Raw genomic sequence first — 25,858 nt, 5'->3', positions numbered from 1 at the left:
CTGAAAAAGGACTTTTTATTGTCCTTGATGCTCGAAGCTAGTTGGAGTTCAGTTGCAGCCTTGGCTTTCCTGGTTTGCTCCCTGCAGAACCGGACCGGTGAAGAATTTTCCTCTTTGGAGGTGCATCCCATCCTCCATCCTTTTGTAGGCCTTTCTTTTTAGCCTCAGGAGGTCTGCTAGATCCCTGGAGAGCCAGGGGGGCTGCTGTGCCCTCTTGCTGCCATTCCTCTGAGATGGAATAGAATTAGTTTGTGCATTGAGGATCACTCCCCTGAGGAACAACCACTGTTCCTGGACTCCCTCCCCCTGGGGTTGTGATCCCTTAGGGCCTCACTGACAAGCCATAGGTCATCTTCTGCTTTCAAGCGCCACTCATGTTTTCAAATGGACTCCAAATTTATTTTGCCAATGTATCAGCAAGACAGTAGACCTTCAAGATGAAAAGTATTTAGTCACGTGTTCTATGTCCTGGTCTTTTCAGACATGTCAGGCAAACCACTATTTCCCTATCATTTTTTCTTCCCAGTTGATATTTATTGATTAGCTGTATTAAACCTGTCTTCACTTTAATCTTTGCCAGGAACCACAGTATTCAAGGCCCTGATTTTGTTAACACTTTTACACATTGATAATTCATACAAGCTCATAGGCCAGGTAAAGACAGTAGTGTTGTTATAGGCATGGCTTTCTGGAGGGTCGAGGTCTAGATAGGAAGAATAATTTGTGAAGTTTTGGTCTTTATATTAAGCAGAAATGTTCAAGCATCCCACCAACACACCAGTCGCTCTTTCCCATTTTCTCTTTTAACTTACTATTTTTCTTATTTGAAACCTCTTTTCATTGGTGGGTGGGCAGCATAACTGAGGTAAATACTGAACATCAGCTGAGATCTTTATGTCTCCTACTTACTACATTTTTTTTAACAGATGTGAATTAATTCAGCCTTTTTTAATACAAAAAATTACCAAAACTGGGTAAGTTGGGTCTCCTAAATGTAACATAATCACATGATTTAATGGGGTGCTGCTGGCATTCAAATAAGGTTGTTTGAGCAACTGTGATATACTGGAAACTGAAGAGAATGGAACAGAATACTGTTTCATTCTCTCCATTCCCTATCAGAGGAAAGACAGTTGTATAGTACCTAAACTTATAGGATTGAGAATTGAAAATATGCTGTAGATCATTCAGCAAATACTTTTATATATTTTAAATTACAGTTTTGTGAGGGTATTGATCTCTAGAGTCTGCATTTTAATATAAACTTTTTTGCCAAAAGTGATCTTTTCAAAGAGGAAAGAACTGTACCTTGCTTTCTGTCTCTGTGTCTTTACACCTTCTGGGCTGGCAGGTGAGAAGTTTGTTTTCTGTCTTGAAAACAGAAAAAAATGTGTATTCCTGCAGAATATCTGATCATTTCTCACCCAGGAAGAAGAAGAGCCTCTTTCCAGTGAGAACTGCATGGTTGGGTAATTTGTCTTCATTAAAACAAGTTAGAGGTACACCTTTATAAACAAGACTTCACACTTTTTAATTTGGGGAAGTGTAATCTGGCTACTTGCTGTACATATGCAAGGGAAGCTGTGACTAACACCTCACTTGTCCAGTTGTAGCTGTCCAAATAACAGCTACCCTTTCAGCTATTGAAAGATGGCGTGTGTGTATTCTAAAATTATAAAAGCCTAAGTCTGTCTGTCTGGAACACTTTATTTGCACTTTGATTGGCTGACAGAAACAGCCAATCGGAGTGCTCCAAGCATGGGGGAGTGTTGCCATGATTCCAAACCGGCTGAGGACCAGATTTGTGGGGGGGAAGCTGAGACCAGCAGTGCTGGCCTCGGCTCCCCCACCCCGCTCCCTGCAAGAGGCAGAACAGTGGCAGCATGGGGTGGTGGCACTCCATCCCAGCCCCTTCCCCCCGATCTCCCCCTGTCATTCTTGACGGGCAATTGGGGCGCGCGCGCGTGTGTGTGTGTGTGTGTCATGAGGATTTGCTGGCAGAACTAGCCTCAAACCAGCAAAGAAAGCAGGGCCTTGATTCAGGCACTGTTACACATAACAAGATGTACTAAAGACTAAAATATTTGATTATCTAGGGCATCATTGGGTGCATCTACATGTGAAATTAATTAGACACAATAAACTCTGGCACAGTTTATGCCAGATTTTATTATTCCCGGGCTCAATGTTTACATGTGGGCCCAGGACTGCAGCACGTTGAATCAGGGTGGTGCAGCCCTGGCTGGCAAAGCACTCAGGGGGTCAGGCTGCCTGGCTGGGGCTGTTTCTGCCTTGCTCGGTGTCCTACAGAGGGGCTGGCTGGGGCATAAGGGTATAGTGTGGGGCTAGCCAGCAGGCAGCCACTGCAGTATAGCACTGTGTGTCCCAGTCAGTCCTGGTCACCATCTACATGTGCGTTGTGGCAGAGTAAGTTGGGCAGTACTGTCCTAAGGTGGAGTAAATTAGTTTACTCTGGCTTAACAGCACCACTTGTGCAGATGGTGATGTTTTATTGTGGAGCTAATTAGGCAGCTCCACAGTGTTTCATGTAGATGTACCCATTTCGTACTAAAAAAATGACATTCCAGAACTAACCCAGAGGAACTTGCCCAACCTGGCCCAAGCTCAGCTATCAGGAAAAGTCCAGTGCAGTCCACGGGCTCTCAGCAACAACCGACCTTTGCCCCATGCACAGATCCAGGGGGCATGTGCCCCCTCATGCCTCCCCTGGGGGTGCACACAGTGGTGGGATCTTCCCTCCCATCTCTCTATCCCCCCACATGAGCCACTGGCTCTATCTTGTGCCTCGTCCTACCCTGCCCCACCTCCAGCCCCACTCCTTCCCTCACTGCAGAGGCCTTGATATGTCCCCCTCACACTCCTCCTTCACATGTCCCTTCCCCAACCCCCCCAGACTTACTGGCCAGAGGCTGATCTCCAAGTTACCCGGCTGCATTCCTCGCCACATGCATGCTGCAGCTGCACAAATGCATGTGGCATTTATTGGCAACATTATCAGCCACGTCAGCCAGAAAAGCCTGTTGCTGATAATGTCAATTTTCCTTTTATTGATGCCAATATGATATGGACCTATGTACTGGTGCATCTCTACCCAAACCCCCCCAAAGTACTAGAACAGGCTACAATCTCCCCTGCTTTGCACTTAACTTCAGACTAACACAGCAAACTACATCTCCTTACAACCTGAACCACCAGAAGGCAGCAGAGTGCTTACAAAACAGAGCAGAACCCACTGCTCTCTGTCTCTGAAGTCTGTAGTTCTGCATCTGAGCTTTGTGCTTGTATGGAGGCACAGCTGGGGTTGCTAGCTGGAGTCAGAAAGGGAGCAGAAGCCTGTAGCTGTCATAAGCAGCCCTGCTTGCCCTTGCATCATAAGCAGCCCCGCTTGCCCTTGCTGGGCGCGGTAGGCCAAAGTGGAGGTGAGGTGTTCAGCTAAGAATCTGGGGGTGGGGAGGAAGGAGAGTTGGAGTACAGACATTAGGCATATGCTAGACTTGTCAGAACTAGCTAAAGACTTGTGACAGACCTCACCACCAGTAACCCCTACTTCCAGGAAAGCCAAAAAATGTCAAGTTTCTTTCAAAGAATTGGAACATTAACACATCCCAAAACAGAAAATATTTTGTATTCTCTTTCAAAGGTGATTAAACCCAGGCTGTCTGTTGGATGCCTGTATCTTATGGACATTGAGACTCATCGACTCCATTAATTCCAGGGGGCCTTAGGAGACTCGCACACAATTCAATCTATGTGATACTACTGGCCCAGATTCTTCTACTGTTTGTAGCTGGTGAATGTATCAGCATAGCTTCTGAGCATATCACCTGGTTTATTTTAATGTGGTCTTCAAAGTAGAGATCAGATCTCACAGCAGTATCATAGATGAAAGCAGGCTGGCTAACAGATAGAAGCTGTTGTGCTAAAGTCCCAGATGTCTTAGCAAGAAGTTTATTAGCCTATGAACTAATATATGCAGTAATTAGGCATTTTCTAATAGGGAAATGCAGCTTCTCCATGGGAAATCCCTGTTTTTTGCTATTCTGGACTAGCTGCTGTTCTCTAAGGCATTCTCAATGGACTGTCCATCCTATAAGGGTATATTTAATGTGATTATCTACACAGCATTCTCTTGTTGAGGGTCACAGCATTTTTCCTGCCCTACAGTTGCTGAACGTGTTAATGCCCTTTTACCTAGTCCAGGAGAACCTTCTTCCAGCATTATATTAACTGGTTTGACAGGACTGCCTTTTCAGGCTTTAGTAACCTGTGTTTATGCTACCTGTATAACCTGCCTACTATACTAATTTGATAAGACCACATTTTTAATATTAGTCATATCAGCTTTGAGAGTTGGAGAAACTTGGGCCCTTGCAGCTGGTCAACCTTATAAAGTGCTCCACCAGGAACAAAATGACTCGCTTGGATTTTTACCAAAAATGGTCTCTCTCTAATTCAAATCTGCTCATTTCACCTGCTGTTTTTCTTCCCTGAGCTCCCATCAAGCCAGTGATAATCACACTGTGCACCTGTAATGTTAAGGTTCTTTCATACTGCTACATCAGAGTAAAATGGGCAGACAGTATCAACTCAAAAAGCACGTGTGTTTGTATGTGTGGGACAGTACTTGTGTGGCACAGTAAGTTTCCAGTGTAGACATACCAAAGATTTTCTAAATTTCTATCTAATTGTATTACATTTTGTCATAAGGTAGAGTACAACTCATTTCCCCTCAGTTCAGGCAGCCTTAGTAGTCACCAGAATTGGAATCCAAGTGGACAACACTTTTTTTTAATGTTTCTGTGGGTGGGGATGAGGGAGGGATTTGCCTTTTGGTAACCTTTAAAGTGAATTGTGCTTCTGTGTTTGATGTTGTTTATCTGTATCTCTCTATTCTTAATCCTTTCCTGCTTTTAGAGAAGGCTATACTACCTGGACTCTGTAATGGTGATGCATTTGAGTAACTGCTGGGCTTCCTCCACTGTTTATACCCCTGATACCTGGGATCTGGGGTGCAGATATAGCTGGTGTGCGTATGTGCATCAGGAGTTCAATCCTTATAGATAAGAATTGAAGAAACACAGTTACTATAACATAACTCATTTTGGAGGGCTTTAAAATTTTGCTTCATAATCAGGATAAACCTGATGCAGAACACAACAGTATTATTATTTTGAGTACCCATCAGAACATCAGCGTGCCATACTGAGTCAGACCAATGGTCCATCTGCTCCAGTATTCTGTCTCCGTGACTTTAGCAGAAGCAGATGCTAAGAGGGGGAGCATATGAACAGGGTATATCTCAAGTGATCTATCCCCTGGCATCTGCCAGAAGATACATCTCTGATTGTTCTGTTTAATAGTTATTATGGATCTGTCATCTGTGAACTTGTCCATTTTTGAACCTGGTTATATACTATCTACCTCTGCAACCTCCTGTGGTAATGACTTTCACAAGTGAACTAAGTGCTGCATAACAAAGTGCTTTCTTTTATTGATTTTAAACCTGCCTCCTGCTAATTTTGGTGGGTGTCTCATAGTGCTAGGATTCTGGGACTTGGTGCATAAAAGTTCCTGTTTCACTCTAACCACACCCTTCATGATTTTATAGACCTCTATCATATCCCCCATCAGCTATCTCTTTCCCAAACTGAGGCATCCAAGCCTAAAATAAAAACTAAAAAGTCTTTCCTGGTATGGCTGTTCCATCCCCCTGATCATTTTGGTTGTCCTTCTTTGTATCTTTTATAATTCTACTATATCCTCCTTCAGATTCAGAGACCAGAACTTCACACAGTATTCAAGATGTGAGTGTACCAAGGAGTTCCATAGTGGCATGATATTTTCCTTTTGTCCCTGCAGGTCCCCGCTTTTGACCTCCCTCTATCCCAAAAAGTGACCATTTAGCTCTACCCTTTGCTTTCTGTGTTTTAATGGCTCTCAAAACATGAAAGGACCACTTGTTTGCATATTTCCTTTCAAATGTACTATGGCAAATTCTTACCTCTCCAGTGTCCCTGTCCTTAATGTCTCCTCTCCAGCAGGCGATAATGATGTCCCCAGATGGAAATTTTAATCTTTGGCCATAGCAACAAATGCATAACTTGAGGCAAAACAGAAGTCCAAACAAAACGGTGTTCTCATGAAAACATTTTTTCCTACCTGAAGTCAGGGTTCTTTCCTTGACTGTTCTTGACTCAAAAAAGGGGGTTATGCATCACCTTTCCAGGTGATGCCAAAGTTTGGGCTATTCCTTTTAAAAGGCTCCAGCACACCAACCTGTGGGCAGGAGTCTATTCTAAACTCAAGATGGTTCTTTACCACTATTTCTTACTATATACCTCTTGCAATTCAGGATTTATGTTTGGTTCCACTGTACGTCAACAGCTTGTCTCTCTGGATCTCTTCAGAGACAGCCCCTCCTGCACTAGTTCTCTAGTTATGTTGGTAGAGGGATCTTCCTTTTTTGTTCCCTTTTGTTACACTGTTTTCTTCTGTCGCAAAATAGTTCTTCATATGCCCACTTTTTGATGTAGCTGGGTTTTTTTTCATACTGCCTGACCAGAGCAAGACCAATGTCCTCCAACTTTCAGGTGTGTTCTTGTTTTGTGTGTTTGTTTGTAAAAGATTGAATCCCCTGGATTTCTTTTTCCTTACGGGGCTAAACTTTCAGTGACAGACATACTGGCAGTTTGTCCTAATCACTGCTGTGCCATCCAGATTCAAACCAAGCATTTTTTTTCCTTCTCCGATTTACCTTCATCCCTGCAGTTCATACAGCGTAGTGATTTTTGTGATGTAATTTGCTGCTCTCAGTAAAGAGAATGAGATAACTCTCTTATATGAGTGCAGTGCATTTGCTCAGCTGCAGATCAGTAAGTGGACCCATCAATGAGCAGTGACAACCTTATCTTCCTATCTGCATTTTTTGAGTTACCTTAATGGCTCTAAGATTTGCTTCTCTCAAGTCTTTTATTCTGTGGGTGTTTATATAGCTTGGGTCAAGATTATCAATCTGTAAACCTCACACTTAAAAATATGTAAAAGTTAAATCATGATGATCCATCATGTAAGTTAACAAGACAGCAAGGTTCTGATTTCCTCATGTTTTAGACGCCCCTTTGGTATTATTCCTCGGCAGGGATTAAGTTGGAATAGATAGTCCTTCCGTCGTGGTTCTTTTGAATTTAATGGTGTACAGTATTTGTTTGTAGAAGGGGGAAGACGAAGATAATTTTCGCGGTGTTGCCAACTCTCGTGATTTTGGCATTGTTCTTAAAGTCTATGCTTTGGGAATGTGAAAAACTTAGCACTTTCATTCATATATATATATATGCTTTTTAGATTGGTCATGTGTGTACACACGGTAAGTTCTGAAAAACTAGCATTCAATTACTGCAGGACTGCCCGGCTCCAGAAGCTTCTCATGCTGTATGCATATACAGAAAGTATTTCATCTTGCTGATTTACAAAAAAAAAAAAAAAATCTTTGGGAACTTGACACTTCAGTATTTATGGGAGGGGAGTACCTTTTGTTCGAGCAGTGTCTAGTATATTTTCTGTACCATATGATTCATGTTACTTGTCCTAGGACCTTTGGTACTTTCTTCTGTTGATTCATAACAAAAGCTTTTCATTCAAAAAGGGGATTTGATGTGTCCCAGACACTTATTAAAATTCCTTCAATTTCATTATAATTACTATCATTTCTCATACAAATCTGTTTGCAAATGTTAGGTTCTAATATCACAAAGAACTGAACAGGAGCTTGCTTGAAATGTGCAAGTAATCCCATTGTCTTCAGAGTTAACATGTATGTAATCTTTTTAATGTGTTTTTTAGTGCATGCAAATCTGACTGATTTGCAAATTAAATTGCTTGATCCAGCTAGAATTACAGTTCAGCATCATTGCAGAAAGCTGTAATAAAGCATGAGAGGCAGTTCTCCTCTGAAAATAAAGTCTGTTTTGCTCCTACTTTAATAATCAAATTGTAGTTTAATTTGCCAACCAAGCCAGAAAACTATCAGAAATCTTTCTAAAAATAATTGACTTCATAACTAGCTGCAAACCTGAGTCCTTAACTCTTCCCTTCCCTCATATTGCTAACAGGTTACATTTCAAATTGTGGTGGCTTCAGGCGCATACAGCAGAAGATTTAGTTTTGTACTTTATCTCATGAGACATTATTTGTGTGGCTGACAGATCAACTTGTTCTCCTCCTTTCTTGCTGTAGATCAGTGGTTCCCAACCTTTTTTTTCCCGTGATCTGCTGCTGGGAGTGGAGTGCAACGGTGGCAGCCCAGGGGCAGGAGAGTACCCAACACAAAGCATGGCTAGTTTTTTGTGTGCAGCGCCGCTGGCCTTGCCCCCCCCGCAGCCCTCATTTGAGTTGTGAGGTGGGGTTGGGAACTGCTGCTGTAGATATATCTCTGTTCACTTCAGAGCCACCCCTTTGTGTTTCTTCCCTCTAATTGGTTCTTTACCTCTTTGCTCTACCCCTGCCCAGCCCATCTGGCACCCCTCCTTCACTGATTGGCACCCCAGTGCTGCACATAGCTCATTCCCTGTTCTGTCAGTGTCCTATGGACAGACAACCTGACACTTATCAACTTAACACTTTAGTTGGCCAGAAGGGACATGCCAAGCTTGAAATGTCCCAGCCTATTATTATCAGAAAAGACTTTTTTTTGAGTTGGTGTCCAAGCAGCCAATCTCTTAATGTGTGAACTTAGCAATAGAACTTCTCAGGGCCAGACCTGGGGGCCAGAATCTGCTGAGAACACCTAGATCTTCTGCAAGACTGGCATTAAAAAGAAGGTAGCCTACCTTCTGATCTTTGGTGCTTCTGGCATTATTGGAACCAGATGTCCTGATCACCTGTGATTTATTTCCATGAAGAAACTCCCATCTCATCAGAGAATGGAGGGCATGCTGTGGGTGCTTTAAAGAAATAATGTTTTTCATTTAGCAAGCTTACAAATTAGGTATAAAGTGTTTTCCCCAACTGCAAATATTCCTCCTTTACTTGGTAGAATGCCAAATATTCCTACTTGATGGATATACATTGACAATTCTTTATTTTAAAAAGTAAGCAATTTTATCTTTAGCAGAACCCAACCGAATTTAATATAGCACATGCTTCACTTGAATTTTGCAGATAAACAAGGTCAGTCTTTCATCACTGATTATATCTTTGGGACTAATTCATTGTTACTGAAGGTAGCTTATGGCTGTCTTCTGGAAAATGGACTGAGGGAACATTTGACAAGAATTGAACATGGCATAATAATGAATCATAGCACATATTGGTGCCAAAGATTTTTATAATTATGGCAAAAAACATTCAGTCAGAAGCAAAAAAAACATTCTTGGAGTTGGCTAAAAATACAGGTTTAAGGGTGGTTCTAAAATACTGCTTTATAACCATTTTCAGAATATTTGATTTAGTTTAGTCATTGATAGGGAACTTATTTTTAGTTTAATATAGGAAGCTACATTTTTCTGAAAAATATTTAATATGTTTGTTTTTTTTAAAGTAGGCTTTAGCATGAATATTTCTACTGTTGGTATACAGATAAGACTTGCTATGAACTGGCTTCCTTGGGTAATTTTTGTAAACTGAAGGTTACCCAAAGCCTGTAGGTATTACAGAGATTGCTTGGATATGCCATTCCCATTGGTAGATTTCAGTTTAAAACATAGATTTTGTATAATTCATTTTATTTGTTGGCTAGGGGAGAGAGATTTATTACCAATTTGGGAATAATTTGTGTTTTCCATTAACTGTTAGGTGCATGTGCAAATGCACACAGACTGCACAGATGAAATATCAGGGCACCTGACAAAAATCAGCTCCCATTTGTTACTGCAGTAACTGCTTTTTGGGTCACCATCTTTTAGTTTGATTTACAATCCATAAAATAGGGTTCTAATATTTAAAAGCGACTTGGTATTATAGAATTATCTGCTTGGGTTCTATTCCATATTTTAAATGTTAATCTTCCAAGTAAGGATCTTTTTGTCAATCCTACAAATCAAAAGTTAAACAGAGTTCTTTATTTTACATTATATGGTATTTGTTTTTAAAAAAAGAGTTTCTAAAGGCTCTGTAAGGCATTTTGTGAAACCTGTCCAACTGCATTGCTGTTACTGGAGTGAGATAGATGTAGTTTGTTTGAATTTGATAAAAAGCTCTCTTACATATGAAATAATATAAATCCAGTCCATTCCATCAGACATTTGGAGAAGGAATAATGTCTGGTCCTGTGTCCAGCCTGGGATATTCTTTGTGCGTGTTGTCACGTCCATTCCAGGTTCTGTTAAGTTCTGTAATTTTTTTTGCTTGGGCCATAGTTAGCCTAAGGAGCAATGATTTCAGTTTGCACCTTGTGTGTGGCCCAGTGGCACTCCTGCTGTGACAGACATACCGGTTTCATTTTTATCTTGCATCTCAAATGTTTCTATTTTCTTTTCTGGATAACTTTAGTTAAATTCAGTTCCATAGCTATGATCTTGGGCTTTGAAACAAACTAATTTAAATTCCTTTTAATTTCTGGTATTTTTCTAAGGCATATCGTGTCAGGAGTATTTGAATATTTTTTCTGTCGCTTTGGTGGATTTCCAGCTGCTTATGTTAAAAGGACATGCTGATATCAGTGAATGACAAATCCAGCTCACGTTCTGGTAGCTCTGCAATGCTAGGAGTCATCAAAACCAGTAAAAATGTATTTAAATTACTTAACTTAATAGATGGGACCATGCTTAATTACCAGGGACAGGGCTTTTGAGTAAGAAGATGGTGTTTTTCAGTCTCTTGGATTGTGTTGGGAGGCTTTTCACGCTAGGACGAGAAATGCAAAACCTGAAAAACCTGCAAACACATATCCACCAGTCCCACAATAACTACACCTCACAGCAAAACCATCACCATTCCTGCACCTCCAGAAATGTAATATATCCTATCCAATGTGTACTGGGAAGCAAAGTAATGCAGGACACACTTCCTTGCAGCTCGGGGAATGGAGTGCACGTGGAGTGGAGAGAGGAACCTACGCAGCTCGTTAGCTGCCTCTTTGTACAGCTGCAGCTGGCCGGTGGCATCAGCGTCAGACACTGGCCAGCAAAAATAAAAATGGCGGCCACTGCTGCGGGGAGGGCAGATAGCCAGGAGACCAAGCTTCAGCTGATGCCGGCGGCAGAGTGGGCTCCACGAACAGACACTGAGGAGACCAGCGAACCGGAGGTAACGTTGGCTGAGGAGAGGAGCACCGCATCGAAGACCCCTGCTGAACAACGGAGGAGTGACTGGCTGGCTGAGTGAGGGAAAGCGGAAGCGGCCCCTAGAGTGCAGCAGGACTCGGGTGGGAGTGCCAGGACGGTGGGGCGCGGAGGACGACACGCCAAGAGGCGAAGACCCGGAGATAGCCCTGGAGGGGATTGCAATCGGGGCGGGGATCGTAAGTGTTGGATCGGGGCTAGTCCGGGGAGTGACAGAGTATAGAGTCATCTCTCCCCTTTAAAGGTTCAGGGACGGGGAATAGGTGGCGATGCTTTGGTTTTGTTTCAGACTACCCTGAGCTAGGGGGGCAGAGTCTATAGGGGTGTGCCCCTGTGGTAGGGTTGCAGGGAAGCCTTGGAAGGGGCAGTAGTGGGGAAGGTTCCCCACGGGACAGGATTAAGGTGTGAAGCATCGCAGGAGCTAGCAGAGCCTCCCACCATTGGCTTCGGGACGCTGAGCGGCGGACATGATCTGCGGGGAAGGCCACAGATAACAAGGAAGTCCACTGAAGGTTGCGTGAGGCTGGGGTGTAGGGGTGGCGGAGCCCCATGAACAACCATCAGGCCTAGCCCAGGCCACCAAGAGACCCGCTAACTAACCCCGCCTGCTGAGGAACACCAAGACATGGCAGGCGAGAACGGGGTTGGCGACACAGGAGGAAAGAACTACCCCAACGACAAACCAGCCTGGAAGGGGCGGGACATCCGCCAAGAGACCAGAATCTCCTGAGAGCGGCTAGTTGATTCCGTGATGGAAAATATGTAGGAGAAACCAAACAACAACTGTGCACCAGACTGAATGCACATCGAGAATCTATCAATGATCCAAATACTAAATTACCTGTGGGACAATCAATCCCTCTCTGCTCTCTGTCCTAACCCTCAAAGGGAACTTATAAAATACTTTTTGTAGACAAGCCTACAAACTTTACTTCATAAATCTACGGAATACAAAAAATCATGGACTCAATATAGACACTGGATTTATGGTACTTTACAACCTGCCTGACATCTGATTCACCAAGTACCTGCCAGACCTGACCTCTTACATTTTTCTTTCCTCCCTTCCTTTTCTGCCCTTTGTTTTCCTAATTTCCAGCTGTTTAGTTTGTCATCTTTCTGTACCTTGAATATCTGCTACTGTAGAGCCTCCCTTACACCTTTTTGTCTTTTTTCCTCCCTCCCTTCTCTGCTCTACCTTTTTGTTTTCCTAATTTCCACCTGTGTACATTCTCACTGACACCTTGGCACACTTTTTGCTTCTTTCATTCCTTGGAGTCTCAGAACAGCAGAGACTGCCTGAAGAACAGTGATTGCACCCAAAAGCTTGCAGAAATCTTTTTTCCAACTACTCAGTTGATCTAATAAAAGATATCACATCTACCCAAAGAACCTTGCCTTCCAATGTGTGTTTTAAGTATTCTGGTCAGACAGAGGACACTATTCTCATATTATTTGAATGAAATTGTACTTTGTTGATTCATTTGTTTTTTTTAAAATAAAGTACTGTCTTGTTGACATATGTGTGTAACCTGTGAAAACTGGTTCCATTTGAAGTCAATCACAAGTCACCTGGGCTTCACTGAGGCCAGGATTTCACCCTTATTTTCCAAGTGATGGTACCATTCTATACAGTACTTTTCAGGCTGTGCTTTAAACAGCAAGACACATGCAGTTGTTAGAATTCTATAATGCCATTTAAAGTCACTTAAATATTAGAACCGTATTTTATGGATTATAAATCAAACTAAAAGATGTTGACACAAAAAGCAGTGACTGCAGTAACAAATAGGAGCTGATTTTTTTTTTTTTTTTTTGTCAGGTGCCCTAATATTTCATCTGTGCAGTCTGTGTGCACCTACCAGAAAAGTGATAACTTGATTCTTTGGTCTTCTTATTTTATGTTCAGCGTATTCAGTATTGTAACAGAAAAAAATAAATGTTGTGTTTTTAAAACTAAATAGTTCTGACTTTATTTGCAAACAGGAAAATCCTGGGATACGATGCCTTTCTCCTATTTCTTGCTGTTACAAAGCACAAACCTTGATTGTTGTTCCTTACTTTTTAAGTCTGCAAGCTCAACACTGCAAAACAGAGAAGGAAAGAGATGCTGTCAAGAAGAGTTCACAAGCTAACAGTTCCTTTAGGTGTTTGTGCTGAAACATTTGATGCTTGTTGATTTATTAGTGTTCAGCCAAAACTAAATGTCCCCTCAAGCTCTGGACTTTTCTTTTGCTGTCCGTCTCCATATATGTTTTATAGATAAGCATGAAGGGTGTGCTTTTATCTTTCAGTTCTGAAGATAAAGTTACTGTTCATTTCATAAATCGTGATGGTGACAAACTAACAGCTGAAGGGAAAATTGGGGACTCACTACTGGATGTTGTTGTTGACAGTAACCTAGACATAGATGGATTTGGTAAGTAAAATTACATGAAATATCAGACTTGATTTCTGGAAGTAAAATTGATTACCAGTTTTCTCACTGCTATAGGATAATGGCATTTGAATCAAGATGCCTTCCTTAAGAATTTGCCCAACTCTTCTTTTCCTCGCAGGCTCCAGGGACCTTGGACAAGAAATGGGACAACAATATAGTAGTAGAAGGCAGCAAATGTATCTAACAGTTTTTCATTTGAAAGAGATGGTTCTTATGCCCCCTTTCTTTCCTAGTGGGCACGTCTACACGTGCAAGTAAGTCGAAGCAATAAACTCTGGTGCTTATAGCACCAGAATTTATTGCCAGCTAGGCACCGTGTTTACACGTGCCCAGGAGCATAGCATGTTGAGCCAGGGCAGAGCAGCCCTGGCTGCCATGTTCCTCCTCCCATATTTTTCTTGTGTTTGCTTCCCAGTATGTTTTTCCTGTTCAGTTTGCACATGTCTATAAAGTAGGCAGCCTCCACCTTCTGGACAAGGGTACCAGTCAATTCTTTCAGATGTGTTTGCAGAATAACTCCCTCCTTCTTTTTTGCCATACACCTCACCCCACTTCCCCATATCCTGGAACAAGTGAGGTTATTTTCAATGAACGATTTAAATTCCATTATAGAAGTAACCACCTCTCTTCATGATTAAGAAATAGTTTTTGTAAAAAAAATATAAGATGTCTAGGGAAAGGATCAGTATCCCCAAAGGCTCTTGCAATAAAGCAGAAACTAAAGGATTTTTGGTACAGTAGATTCTGCTTTATTGCACATCAGTTATTTACATATTTCAATTATCTGCATAATTTTACGTAGGACAAAAATGTTTCCTATCAAACATTTGCCCTGTTATTTTTATATTTGCTTTTAGCATGTTTTGGTTTATTGCATGAGCTAAAACTAGAAAACAAAAGCCAAAGATCAGTTAATCAAATAAAACAATATTGAGCAGTTTGTGGGAAAAGAATTCTACTTGAAACAAGTTATTGAAATTTACTTTTATTGTAATCTAGTAAATGATTAGTTAGCTCTTAGCTTTTTTTTTAAAGTAATAAGCGCATGTCATTTTTGAGGTATGCTTAACATGCTTCCTGTACTTTATCATTGTATTGTCCATATTAGACATACTGCTGAATGAATGAATAATTTAAGACAGGGGTAGCAAACTCAGTTGAGTTCCTGACCTCATCCAGACTGTGTGGCTTCTCACAGGCCAGACAACTCACCTCTGGATCTGTCCCGCAGAGCTTCTCATTGTGGCTACCAGAGTTACTGTATTGGTGCAATTAACAGCAAGGGAGTTAACAATGCTTTTCAACCCCTGTGACCAACTATCACTGATTTTAGTTGCCAGCAGTGACCAAAAATATTAAATTTTGTAACAATATTTACCCACTAGATACTGACTAGGCTGACACTGGCTCTAGCATCCGGAAAGTGGCCTAGAATAAGAAAATCTAAATTGCAAAGTACTGTCATTATACTAGATACCAGCTAACATCTGTGCTGATGTTTGTTTGAGTCACAGGGGTAAGATTAAGCAATTATCAGTAACTGATGCAGTGACCAAGAATGTACATGATGAGCTTTAAAGGTGTGTCCAAATGAGTGCGGTCGTGTAATATGTGGCACTGCAAACATGTTTGCAGCATCATGTACCATGCAGTCCAGTGTCCTCCGCACTGCAAGGGCACGTTGCCCATGCATGCGCTGCTCCAGGGTTTTTTTCCTAGGGGGGTCAGAAAAAAAGTTTAAATTAAAAAAAAAAAAAAATAGAACATACAAATGTTTTTATTTTTCCCTTTTATGCGATCTTTATCTCTTGGTAAGTCTCTATCCCAGGCACATGGCAGGTAATGTGTATCACGAAATTTTAATGCAATCTGTTTAAAAAAAAAAATAGAACATACAAAATTATATTTATCATTTCCATCATATTATAACTAAATAAGTTTTAAATTACAAAAGCGTATATTTACATGCCTGTCTCTTATTTTTTGTGTTCATATTATCTTGGAAATACTTTTTAAAACAAAAAAACCCAGCCCAACCCATTTACAGTCATTTCCAGGTAAGACTGTTCCAAATAATGAGCATCTCAGGAAAAGTGACTCCTAGCATACTGGGTCTCTCATTATGTGTCTTCTTTATACTGTTTGCACTTGTTCTTTCCTCTTCCCTGGTACAGCAAACTGTGCTGCTAAAAAGTACTCATTTATTTTAATTTATTCATAGAAAACTGCAGATTTGCATGATGCTTCACAAGAATACCTATATTCCCTGCCTCAAAGGCAATAATCTAAATAAGAAAACAAACGATTTCAGGAAAGGGATGGTGAGAAGATTTGTTGGTGAGAGGAAATCATTGTTGTAAAGGTGGATTTTTAAAGAGGCTTTGGAAGGGTGATGGGGAAGTTGGTAGAAGAGGATTGAACAAATATCTTGCGCTCAGGCAACTATATTTTCTTCCCATATTCTCTAACATTTCAAAATTCCTATGAAAAACAGTTGTCCATTAGTGTCAGGAGCAAAAGCAGAGAGGAAATAATTTGACACGGTTCTAGTTGGGTTTGCTGTGTTTTTTTGTCTCCTGGGTCAGTGAGACCAGTTCTCTCCCCAGAGGCTAGGTTTGATATAGCACAATACTGTGGCATGGTGATCTTGATGTGGAGGGAGAAACTAAACATTAACTCTTTCCTTCCATCTCTTCTCCCTGGCCAGCTGGACTGGAGACTTGCACCTACTTTCTCTTGTATAAAAAATATAGAGAGACCGATAGGCTTCTAAGTACTGTATTTACTTGAATATGAGACAAATTTTTCTCCTGCCAATCAGCATGTGGAAAAAGCCCCTCCTTATACATTAGCATACAAGGCAACCTTACTAAATACATTGCCTATCTTTGAATTGCACCTAACCCAGCTACCTGTGTGCATCACCTGGCTTGACAGCGAAGTGTCATCATAAGCTCTTTGTGTCTTCAGTGGGAGTATATAAATCTTGGGGTTTTTCTATTATTTTTTTTCTCTGTTTTCTAGGTGCATGTGAAGGAACATTGGCCTGCTCCACTTGTCATTTAATCTTTGAGGACCAAATATTTAAGAAATTAGATGCAGTTACCGATGAAGAGATGGACATGCTGGATCTAGCATATGGATTGACAGAAACGTAAGGCACAACCTATCTGAATGCTCTGAAGGCCTGGAAGAGAGGGATAAGAGGAGGGGATAGGAAATAATTCATTCTTGCTGGAATGACTTCATCAGACCATAGTAAATAGGTGAAATGTTTTATAAGTAGGAATAGCAGATCGGTAAAGAGCAACTTTTTTTTTTTTTAACATAAAGGCATTTTTCAACCTACAGGTTGTTGCTAGTTGTCAGTAATATCCTCTTGCTGCTCAGGCGTGCTGTGTGTAGAATTCATAGAGAGCAAAATGACCAAAAACCCACCCACCCCTTCAGTGTTTTATTGCTGTCCTTTCTTTTTTTCTTTCCACCTTATTTTAATAATATTTGTGCAAGTTACACACAAAACAAAACTCTGTTGTGTTAGAACAGATTGGTTAGTGGCCGTCTATAGAAACCAGATGGGTGCCAATCAAATTTGCCTTCCATTTCCACAACCTTATGCTTTCATACAAAGAAAGAGGACCTCTAATACTTTGGCCAAGAACTATCTGCAGACAGCATTTCAACACAACACTTTTTTTGTTTCGTCTGTGCATGTTAGTTTCTTAATGACCAAATTTTGATATTTTCTTAGTGAAATGCTTGATAGCAGTAGAAGACAAAACAGTTGATTTTGGCTGTTATAATTCCTATTTGCTTTCCTCCTGTTTACTAGAGCTCCAATTAGAAACTTTTTGGAAAAAAGCATCATGTTGGATTTGTCTGTCAATGTATTTCAGCCAGTATCAACATACTGATTTTTTTTTTTTTTTTACATCAGCATCCTGTAATGTACAAGCACCTTGTGTTGGACCTGTAACTGTCGTGCATGGATGAATAACTGCCATGCATGAGAATCGTAGAAAATCAGGGTCGGAAGGGATCTTAAGAGGCCATCTAGCTCAACCCCCTGCTCAAAGCAGGATCATCCCCAACCAGATCATTCCAATCAAGGCTTTGTCTAGCCAGGTCTTAAAAACCTCCAAGGATGGAGATTCCACAGCTTCTCTGGGTAACTTGTTCCAGTGCTTTACTACCCTCCTAGTGAGAAAATTCTTCCTGATATCTAACCTAAACTTCCCTTGCTGCAACTTGAGACTGTTGTTCCTTGTTCTGAGTTGCATATTTATAAATCAGAAGTATATTCGTCATAATTGGCTGACACTGTTGAGCATCTTTATGACCCCATTTTTTTTAATTGTTGCTACCCCAAATAGGCTTACGACCCCAAGGTTAGGAACTGCTGGTATAGTGGCAGTAGTTTCTGTGGTATCTATTTGCGCAGTGCTGCTTGCCTGCCATCTTTTGGCATGACACCATAGAAGTGCCTACTGTGGCTGCCTTAGTATAGTGGGTTGTCTATCCACTCCAAACATAGTCTTCCACTCCAAAACAAAGTAAGATACAGAAGATACAGCAGTGTTAATGTGTAGTGTATCCAGGCTCCTCTTGGTGATGAAGCCCTGACTTAAGTGACTCCCCTGTAATAGTAATTACAAGTCCATTCCTGTAGAGTAGTCTTCACTCTGAGGAATATACTGAAGTTATTTTTACTTCTGTTACTGTGAAGGTTTCATTGTTAAATTTCTCTTTTGTATATTCTTTCAAAAATAAAGAAACCATACGTTCAAAATTCTATAAAATCTAGTTAATTTTATCTCGTCTATTCCTGCATTGATCTAGCACACACACAATCACCCTGAAGCAGTTTTTTATAAATATAGATTTCCCCCCCCCCCCACAGCATCCTTAGCAAACCAAAGGAGAGAAAGCAATTTGTAGGACATGTTTATTAAGGTAACATAGTGATTTGTTCTGTTAATGAATGTCTGGCTCCTTTGACTTGTCTTTGCTTGTTCTCAAAGTATTGTTGCTCTGCTAATGAACTACAGTTTTACTTCATATAATGAGGAAATGAACCTGAGTTACTAAATCTTGGCTACGTTAGAATTATTGTAATTGGCAGAGGGGGCTGTTGTGTTTTGGTGGAATTTAGTTACTTTTGGTACAGTGAATCTAGGTTAAAATCTGAGACACTAGTTTATATATTAGAAGAACAAAAATTATCTGGGCCTCTGCAACTCACTGGACAGGACTTGGCACAGGAGAGAGCGTTGTGCCATGACCCCATCTGCTGATACTGCAACCCCATTTGAGGTCATGACCCACAGTTTGGGAACTGCTGTTCTAGGGGTTCCCCAGCCAGTGCTGGAGGGTAGGGTGGGTGGATTGCGCCCCCCGCTCAGGCAAGACTCTGATACACCCAGACCACCCTGCAGCAAGGGCTGAAAAAACCCCAGACTGAAGTCCCTCTGCTCCTTTCCCTCTCCCATTCTGAAATCAGCAACAGGCTGGGAAGCAGCACAGACAGAAGTTACAGAAGACTGTTTTGAAACAACAAGGGTTCAGATTTTTGCCTGATCAGGCATTTTTTAAGCAATCTGCATCCATGCATTTGTGTTTGCTCACAATTATAGACTACTTTCTGTGGCCAAATCGGGTGAAAATTGTCACTTCTCTCTGTGTCCTTATTTCCCTAATATACTTCTATACAAAAATGGCCTGTGTACAGTTACATCATTATTCAGCAATTCTATGGATATCCTTATCCATAAGGATAATCAGTGGGTGCATCTACACACGCGCTTTACTGTGGAGTTGACTAATTAGCTTGCAGTAAAGTGTCACTGTCTACACGAACGCTAGTATTACAGTGCAGTAAATTAACTCCATCATAAGAGTGCTGTCCCCTTACAGCAGAGTTATTAACTTCAATGAAATGCACATGTAAACACTGACCTAGGCATAAATTACACCTGGTCCCCAGGCAGCAGGGGGTCAGATACCTGCCTGCCTCTTCACTTTGGGCACTCTCATGTCCCAGCCAGCCCCTCCACTGGCGTCTGGAGCCTGGGATGGACCCCCTCAGCCTGCTTCCAGACCAGGTCTGAAGTGCTGCTGTCCTGGGCACATCTGTAAATGCTACATCCAGGAGCAGTTAACTCCAACACAAACTGCGCCAGAGTTTATTCTATCACCTTAAGTTTCATGTGTAGGTGCAACCAGTGAGAATTTAGTTCTTTTTTTTATACCAGTTGTTATGTAATATGACCAGAACGCTTGTCGACTAGGAACGTAGATTTGAGACCACCAGCTTGCTTTATGTAAAACATATACAAAAATGAGAAATTAGTGACTTAACAGCCTTTGTAAAGTAAACCTTTATACCTTACCTCATGTATGTATGTAACGCAACTGAAATTTTGAGGGGCTATAGCCATTTACCTCGCTTGAAATTCTGCCCTATATTTCTTAGGTGTCCTCTCCAGCTGACTTTCGAAATTAGGCCCCTTCATGAAACTCATGCACACCGGCTCCTGCACCCAACCCAGATCCTAAATGACTTCAAGCAGCAATAATGCTTAGGCTTAGAGAAGTTTGCAGGATTAGGGCCTTAAACACATACTTCAAAATACATTCCCTGTACTCCCTTTAAAGTAAGCAAATCTTTCAGCATATGTTGAGGACATAATTAACATTGCTTTTAGCTGTGTTATTTTGCTGCTTTGGAATAGCTAATCTAAAATATCTCCCAGATATTTGCAGTACACAGTTTTTGGCAAACAGCTAGGCTTCATGTGAATGGGTTCTGAAAGGTAATATTCTTTACTATAGAAATTCAACTAAATAAGTCTTTTCTTTTTAAAAAGATGCGGTAAAAAGTTGAATTTGTGGGTTGACTTGTTGTGGAGGGGAGCATTCTTATGTGTGGTATTTAGCCCAAACAAATGGCATCCAGGCAAATGGCACCCTTGCCTAGAAACCAGGATATCTCTTGTGGCTGCAATATTATAATTCCATATGCATATAAGTGTTTGCCTGGGACTAAAGCATGTGGTTTTCTTTCTTTCTTACAGATCACGGTTGGGCTGCCAGATCTGTTTGAAGAAATTTATGAACAATATGACTGTTCGAGTACCTGAAGCTGTTGCTGATGTTAGACAATCTATAGATATGAGCAAGAATTCCTAAAATAAAATCTGTTCGGTGGTTTTCAGGAATGCAACTATTTTTATAACTTATTTCTAAACGTTTAATTCAATGTGAAAACATTATATGAGAAGTCATTTTATATGACTGAATATTATATTAATACTATTTTCATTTTCTTTGGAACTACCTGTACTTTGAGTCTTAAAATGAGGTAATACTTTAAAAAAGTTTTATAGCTGAAATTAAAATGTTGGCCAAATTATACTAAAAGAAATTGGTAATAGATTTCATTGTGCAAAGGAGTCTTCCCTTTCTCATCTGCATTTGAAAAAAGATTTTTTTTTGGTGCCAAAAATAGTGACTTTTTTTTTCTTTACATTCAGTATAATTGTGCTTTTAAGGGGTTTGGGCCTAGAGGCCCCTACAATGATGGGATGCATGGTAAGATGCTTTTTAATCAAACTCTGTTTTAGAGCTTGCAGTAAAAGCTGGTATGTCCAAAGAGAGAGGTACTTTATTTTATGGCTAAATGGTGTGGTGCTTTTGCAGCATGTATATGTATAATTAAGGGAGACATTAGTGTAATATACTGAAATGGGGCCTAACCTGATTTTGAACTCTTTATTTGGCATGGTACATTCTGTCTTCTGGAAATATTGTTGAAATTGTGGGTTAGATCTCAAAAGGACTAAAGCATGAAGGTCCACAATTTAGATTCAAAATTCCCACTTAGCTAGTGTCAAACCTAAAGATGTTTAAAGTCCTCAGATAGCTAAGTTTATCATGGGTCATAATCAAAAGAGCTACGCCTTGCAGAACTGATGCAAACACTGCTTGAAAATGGACTTTCTTGTTACTCGATGGGAAGCAAAGCAGATGGAGGTGACAGATTAATGGCCTCCCCCAAGAAAGAGTACTTGTATAGATGTTATATAACATCTATACCAATGGCCAACCAATCGATCTGGAAACAAAATGTCTCATCTATGCAGATGACCTGTGCACAACAGTCCAGAACACTGGCTTTGACCATGTTGAAAAATCCCTAAGCTAGGCACTAATTGGACTAACTTCATCCTACACTTAAAATCAATTATGCACCAACCCAACAAAAACACAAGTATGTGTCTTCCATTTGAAAACCTGTGAGGCTAACCACCAGCTCAACATTACATGGTTTGGGACCCCACTATCCCACTGTCCAAATCCAGTTTACCTTGGAGTTGTTCTCAACTGAACCCTTTCATACAAAGACCACATCATGAAGATAAAAACAAAGGTACTTGTAAAAACATTTTATATATGCTCACCAACTCAAAATGGGGACCCTCAACTATCTGAGCTGCTGCTCTGGCTCTCAACTTCTCTGCTGTGTATGCATGCCCTGTATGGGAGTGATCTGTACATACCAAGCACCTTGACCCCATCCTGAATTATAGGTGTCAATGCATCATGGGAAGCCTACCAGCGTAAACAGTGTGTACCTGCTAGCTGGCATCGTTCCACCTGACATCGGAAGAGCAGTGGCCGGCAGGATAGAAGGATCAAATCGAACAAAAGATACAAGACACCCGCTGTATGTCCATCCCACACCACACAGACATCTGAAGTCGCACAGGAGCTTCCTTATTGGCACCCAACCTCTCAATGCCACACCCAAGGAGATGTGACTAGAGCTGTGGAATGAGAGGCTGAAGAAGATACCTGACAGCAAAAAAGTAGACATTCCTGTAGCTGAGTCCTCATCACCAGGGGCTGATAAATCATGGCAAAGGTGGAGATGTCTCAAATGCCTATGTACCAGAGTTGGATGCTCCAAGGAACTAAAGAATAAGTGGGACCACCTGTGACTACAGCACAGAGCCTCAAACTATGCAACACCTGCTGTAATGTGTACTGCTTGAAGGTACATGTACAATGAAAGGTCTCACAAAGTACAACAAACGAGCAAAGGTCAAATGTGGTGTAGAGAGAAGAGAAGCAGCAGCAGCTAAATTTATGCCAGGACCACTCCCCAGGTACCTAAAAGTCTGCTTCGGGGTATACCCAGAAATGTTCTAATAGTGCTTAAAAATAAGTGCATAAGAGAAAGTCTATGACTTAGTAGATAAGGGACTTACTGGAGAAGAGGCAGCTTGAGTGCCAGTCCCTGCATTCCAATGAAGTATTTATGCTATTTGGAGCAGGGACTGAAACACACTTCTGATACAATGCGGTGGTCATGCTCATTTACTTACTCTTTTTGGCCCAAAGGATAATTATTTCATTCATAGTGGAATAACATGAACAGAGTGGGGAGAGATCGCTCTGCAGGAACACTATATTTGGGTAGTTTAGAGCTGCGGTTGGCAATCTACAGCCAACGGGCTGGATCCTGGCCCTTGAAGCTGGGGCTCTGGCCATGTTCAGTGGTAGAGGCTCTTGGTGCATTGCTCTGTGACCAGGTGACATGAAGCTTTCCCATACAGCTACATAGCCAGGAAGTGAGGAGAAGCAATAGAGACAGCAGCAGCCAGTTCCTGGTGCCAGCCTGCCTTGTTTCCCAGCTGGGTCATTCTAGCCCACTGCTAGTAAAGGCTTAGTTTAGCCTATACCGGTCATAGGTTTTAACCCTCACTAATAGTGTTTGGCCTCTTTCTAGAGTGCCATTATATTTAAAAAAAAAAAAATCCATGCCACTAATGATCATTGTTTAACTTAGTCTTCTGCTTAAATTATTAGAAGCAGCAGCTGCCACTATAAAGGTAATCATATGACCATAGCAGTTAAAGACATTTTAACAGTTTGGTGTTCCTGTGTTTCATTTTGTATATAGCCAAACATTTATTTCTTTTGAGGGCTTTATTACATGTATTCAGTGTCTTATTTGAGCTGCTGACAGACAACTGGAGCCTTTCCAAAAACCTCTCTCATACACAAGGAGAAGTTAAATTTTCCCAATATGTAATACCAATATGTAGCTTCATCTCCCATATTTCAGGTACACTGGATTTCAAACTTCAAAAAATGTTTTTTTCCCCCATGATCAGGGAATTGTTTCCATTATAAATACACTTAAAACACTAAATTTTCTTCTGATGCTTGTGGTTCTCTTTAAAATATTTTAGTATAATTCAGTTTCTTAGAGTTAAGCCCATTTTTAATTTATAGAGAACTTTATCTTTAACTTTATACCTTATGGTATTTTCTGGCAAGAATATACTATATATATATTAGTTTTTCAAAAAGTACTGTATAATAAGGCCAGCAAAAAACAACAGGAGTATTTCATTTTTGAAGACTCATTAGGAAATAAGAAATGGGATACCTTATATTTCCTATGGTGCTCCTCTGTGAATAACTACTGTAGCATGGTGGGAATATAATATCAAACATAAACTAAGTCAGCCACTCCATATTTCTGTCTTGCCCTGACTCCATTTTGTGTGTAGCAATATTCACTTAAAATGTTTCTTAAGGGTTTTGAAAATGTATTTAAAATCAGATCCTCACATTCTGGAAATAAACTTCTAATTCAGATCATAACTATAAGCATTGTTTGTTATGCATACCAAATACTAAAGGAAAATGAAGTGTCAATAAGTTTTATTTATAATACAAGGCACTTTTTTCATTTTAGGACTCTCAAGACACTTAACTATACTTCAGACACTATTGCTAAACAAACACATGACAGCTAACCAGCAACAGTCACCTTTGTAGTAGTTTAATTAGTGAGCACTTCACAATGAAGGTTTCCTGCTGCAATTTTTCAGTGGCTTTTCTAGAACGTGAATACAATGGTAATCATTTAGTTCATTGTGTATTCCGTGATGTCCCGTAGTGCATATAAATGTAGATCTAGGTTCCAGCCCTAAGCTTCTGTGAAAGGTGAGGAGAATTTATTTGCATCTGGTTTAGAAAATATATCCCACTCAGAGCTGTTCTAGCTTCTCAACTGTCCAAATGATTTACAAATAAATTGTATTTTATACCAGTTTCATAGACACTCTGTCTATAGCAATGTTGTTCCATTTTGTACTTGTCTCATATCCACATATTTTTGGATTTAATGTGGGATTTATGTTTCATGGTAAAAGTGCAAGTCATACATATGTTCAGGCATACAGTTGTGATTGTGCAAAATGAATGCTATTTTAAAAGCCTTATGACAAATACCTCAATGTATTATAGATCCAACTTCATGTGGAAATAAAGATTAAGATAAGGAGAATGATAATCGTGCATCCCTCTGATCAAGAAATTTAAATATTGGTTCAACTTAACCATTTGAATTTATTCTGCCGTACTTGTCTGTCTTAGTATTCCAGGGTAAAGAAAGAAGTTGCATTAACCTTGCTAGCAATACTTCCTCACATATTTTCTTCATTTCACTTTGGCCACTGATCCATTGTATCGTATACCTCTAGTTTTGTGGCGGAACTGAACTCATAGTTCACTACCAGCAAGGAAATGAGATGACCCCATCTTATTCCTAGGGCTTCATTGTCTTTAGGGGAACTTATCCCTAGTTCTGTTTGATTTTCTGTGATACATGCAACTCTGAGTGCTTCTGGTTTTGGAAGATAGACCAATAACATCCAAGGAAGAGAGCTGTATTGCCTGCTTCATCCCTTACAACAGGGATGACAGAGACACAGTGTGAGGAGCTGTCATCTGGCGTGCAGGGCTCCCAGGGGGAATTTGGGGATGGAGCAAATGGGGACAGGACTTATCAACAAAATCTAGAATACAGTCCTACTGTAGATGTGTCAGCAGTAGGCTGTGAGCAACAGCTTGTGTTAGCCCATACTGTCATGCCTGGATCTAGCCCTTGGGGCTGGGTGAGTTTAACACCCCCCTGAGGACCTTCTCTGACTGTGTGGGCAGAGTGTAGCCCCTCAAAGCCTTGGCTTTCCCCATGGGGCAGAGAAGGCAGGCAGGAATGCAAGGTCTAGTTTCACAAGCAAGTAGTTCCTGCTCCCCCATCTCT

The 25,858-nt window shown here is 40.8% G+C and overlaps 1 protein-coding gene across 2 annotated transcripts in view; it reads left to right on the top strand.

The window, feature by feature from the left end:
• FDX1 (ferredoxin 1) overlaps positions 1 to 24,868 on the top strand; it is a 26,541-nt gene extending 1,673 nt beyond the window's left edge. Inside the window, exons 2-5 of one of the 2 annotated variants that reach the window (XM_019530218.1) lie at positions 13,592 to 13,716; positions 16,762 to 16,891; positions 18,579 to 18,690; positions 20,811 to 20,893. In XM_019530218.1, the coding sequence (XP_019385763.1) occupies positions 13,592 to 13,716; positions 16,762 to 16,891; positions 18,579 to 18,675 (352 nt within the window). In that variant the 3' untranslated portion in view covers positions 18,676 to 18,690; positions 20,811 to 20,893. Of the gene's footprint in view, positions 1 to 13,591; positions 13,717 to 16,761; positions 16,892 to 18,578; positions 18,691 to 20,810 lie in introns of both variants that reach the window. The other variant, XM_019530217.1, reaches the window with a different exon arrangement.
• Positions 24,869 to 25,858: the final 990 nt, after the last annotated feature.

The sequence above is a fragment of the Crocodylus porosus genome, unplaced genomic scaffold (assembly GCF_001723895.1).
Source record: "Crocodylus porosus isolate Cpor-Errol unplaced genomic scaffold, CroPor_comp1, whole genome shotgun sequence".
In the NCBI taxonomy this organism is placed as follows: domain Eukaryota; kingdom Metazoa; phylum Chordata; order Crocodylia; family Crocodylidae; genus Crocodylus; species Crocodylus porosus.
This window is presented reverse-complemented; position numbering and strand designations above follow the sequence as displayed.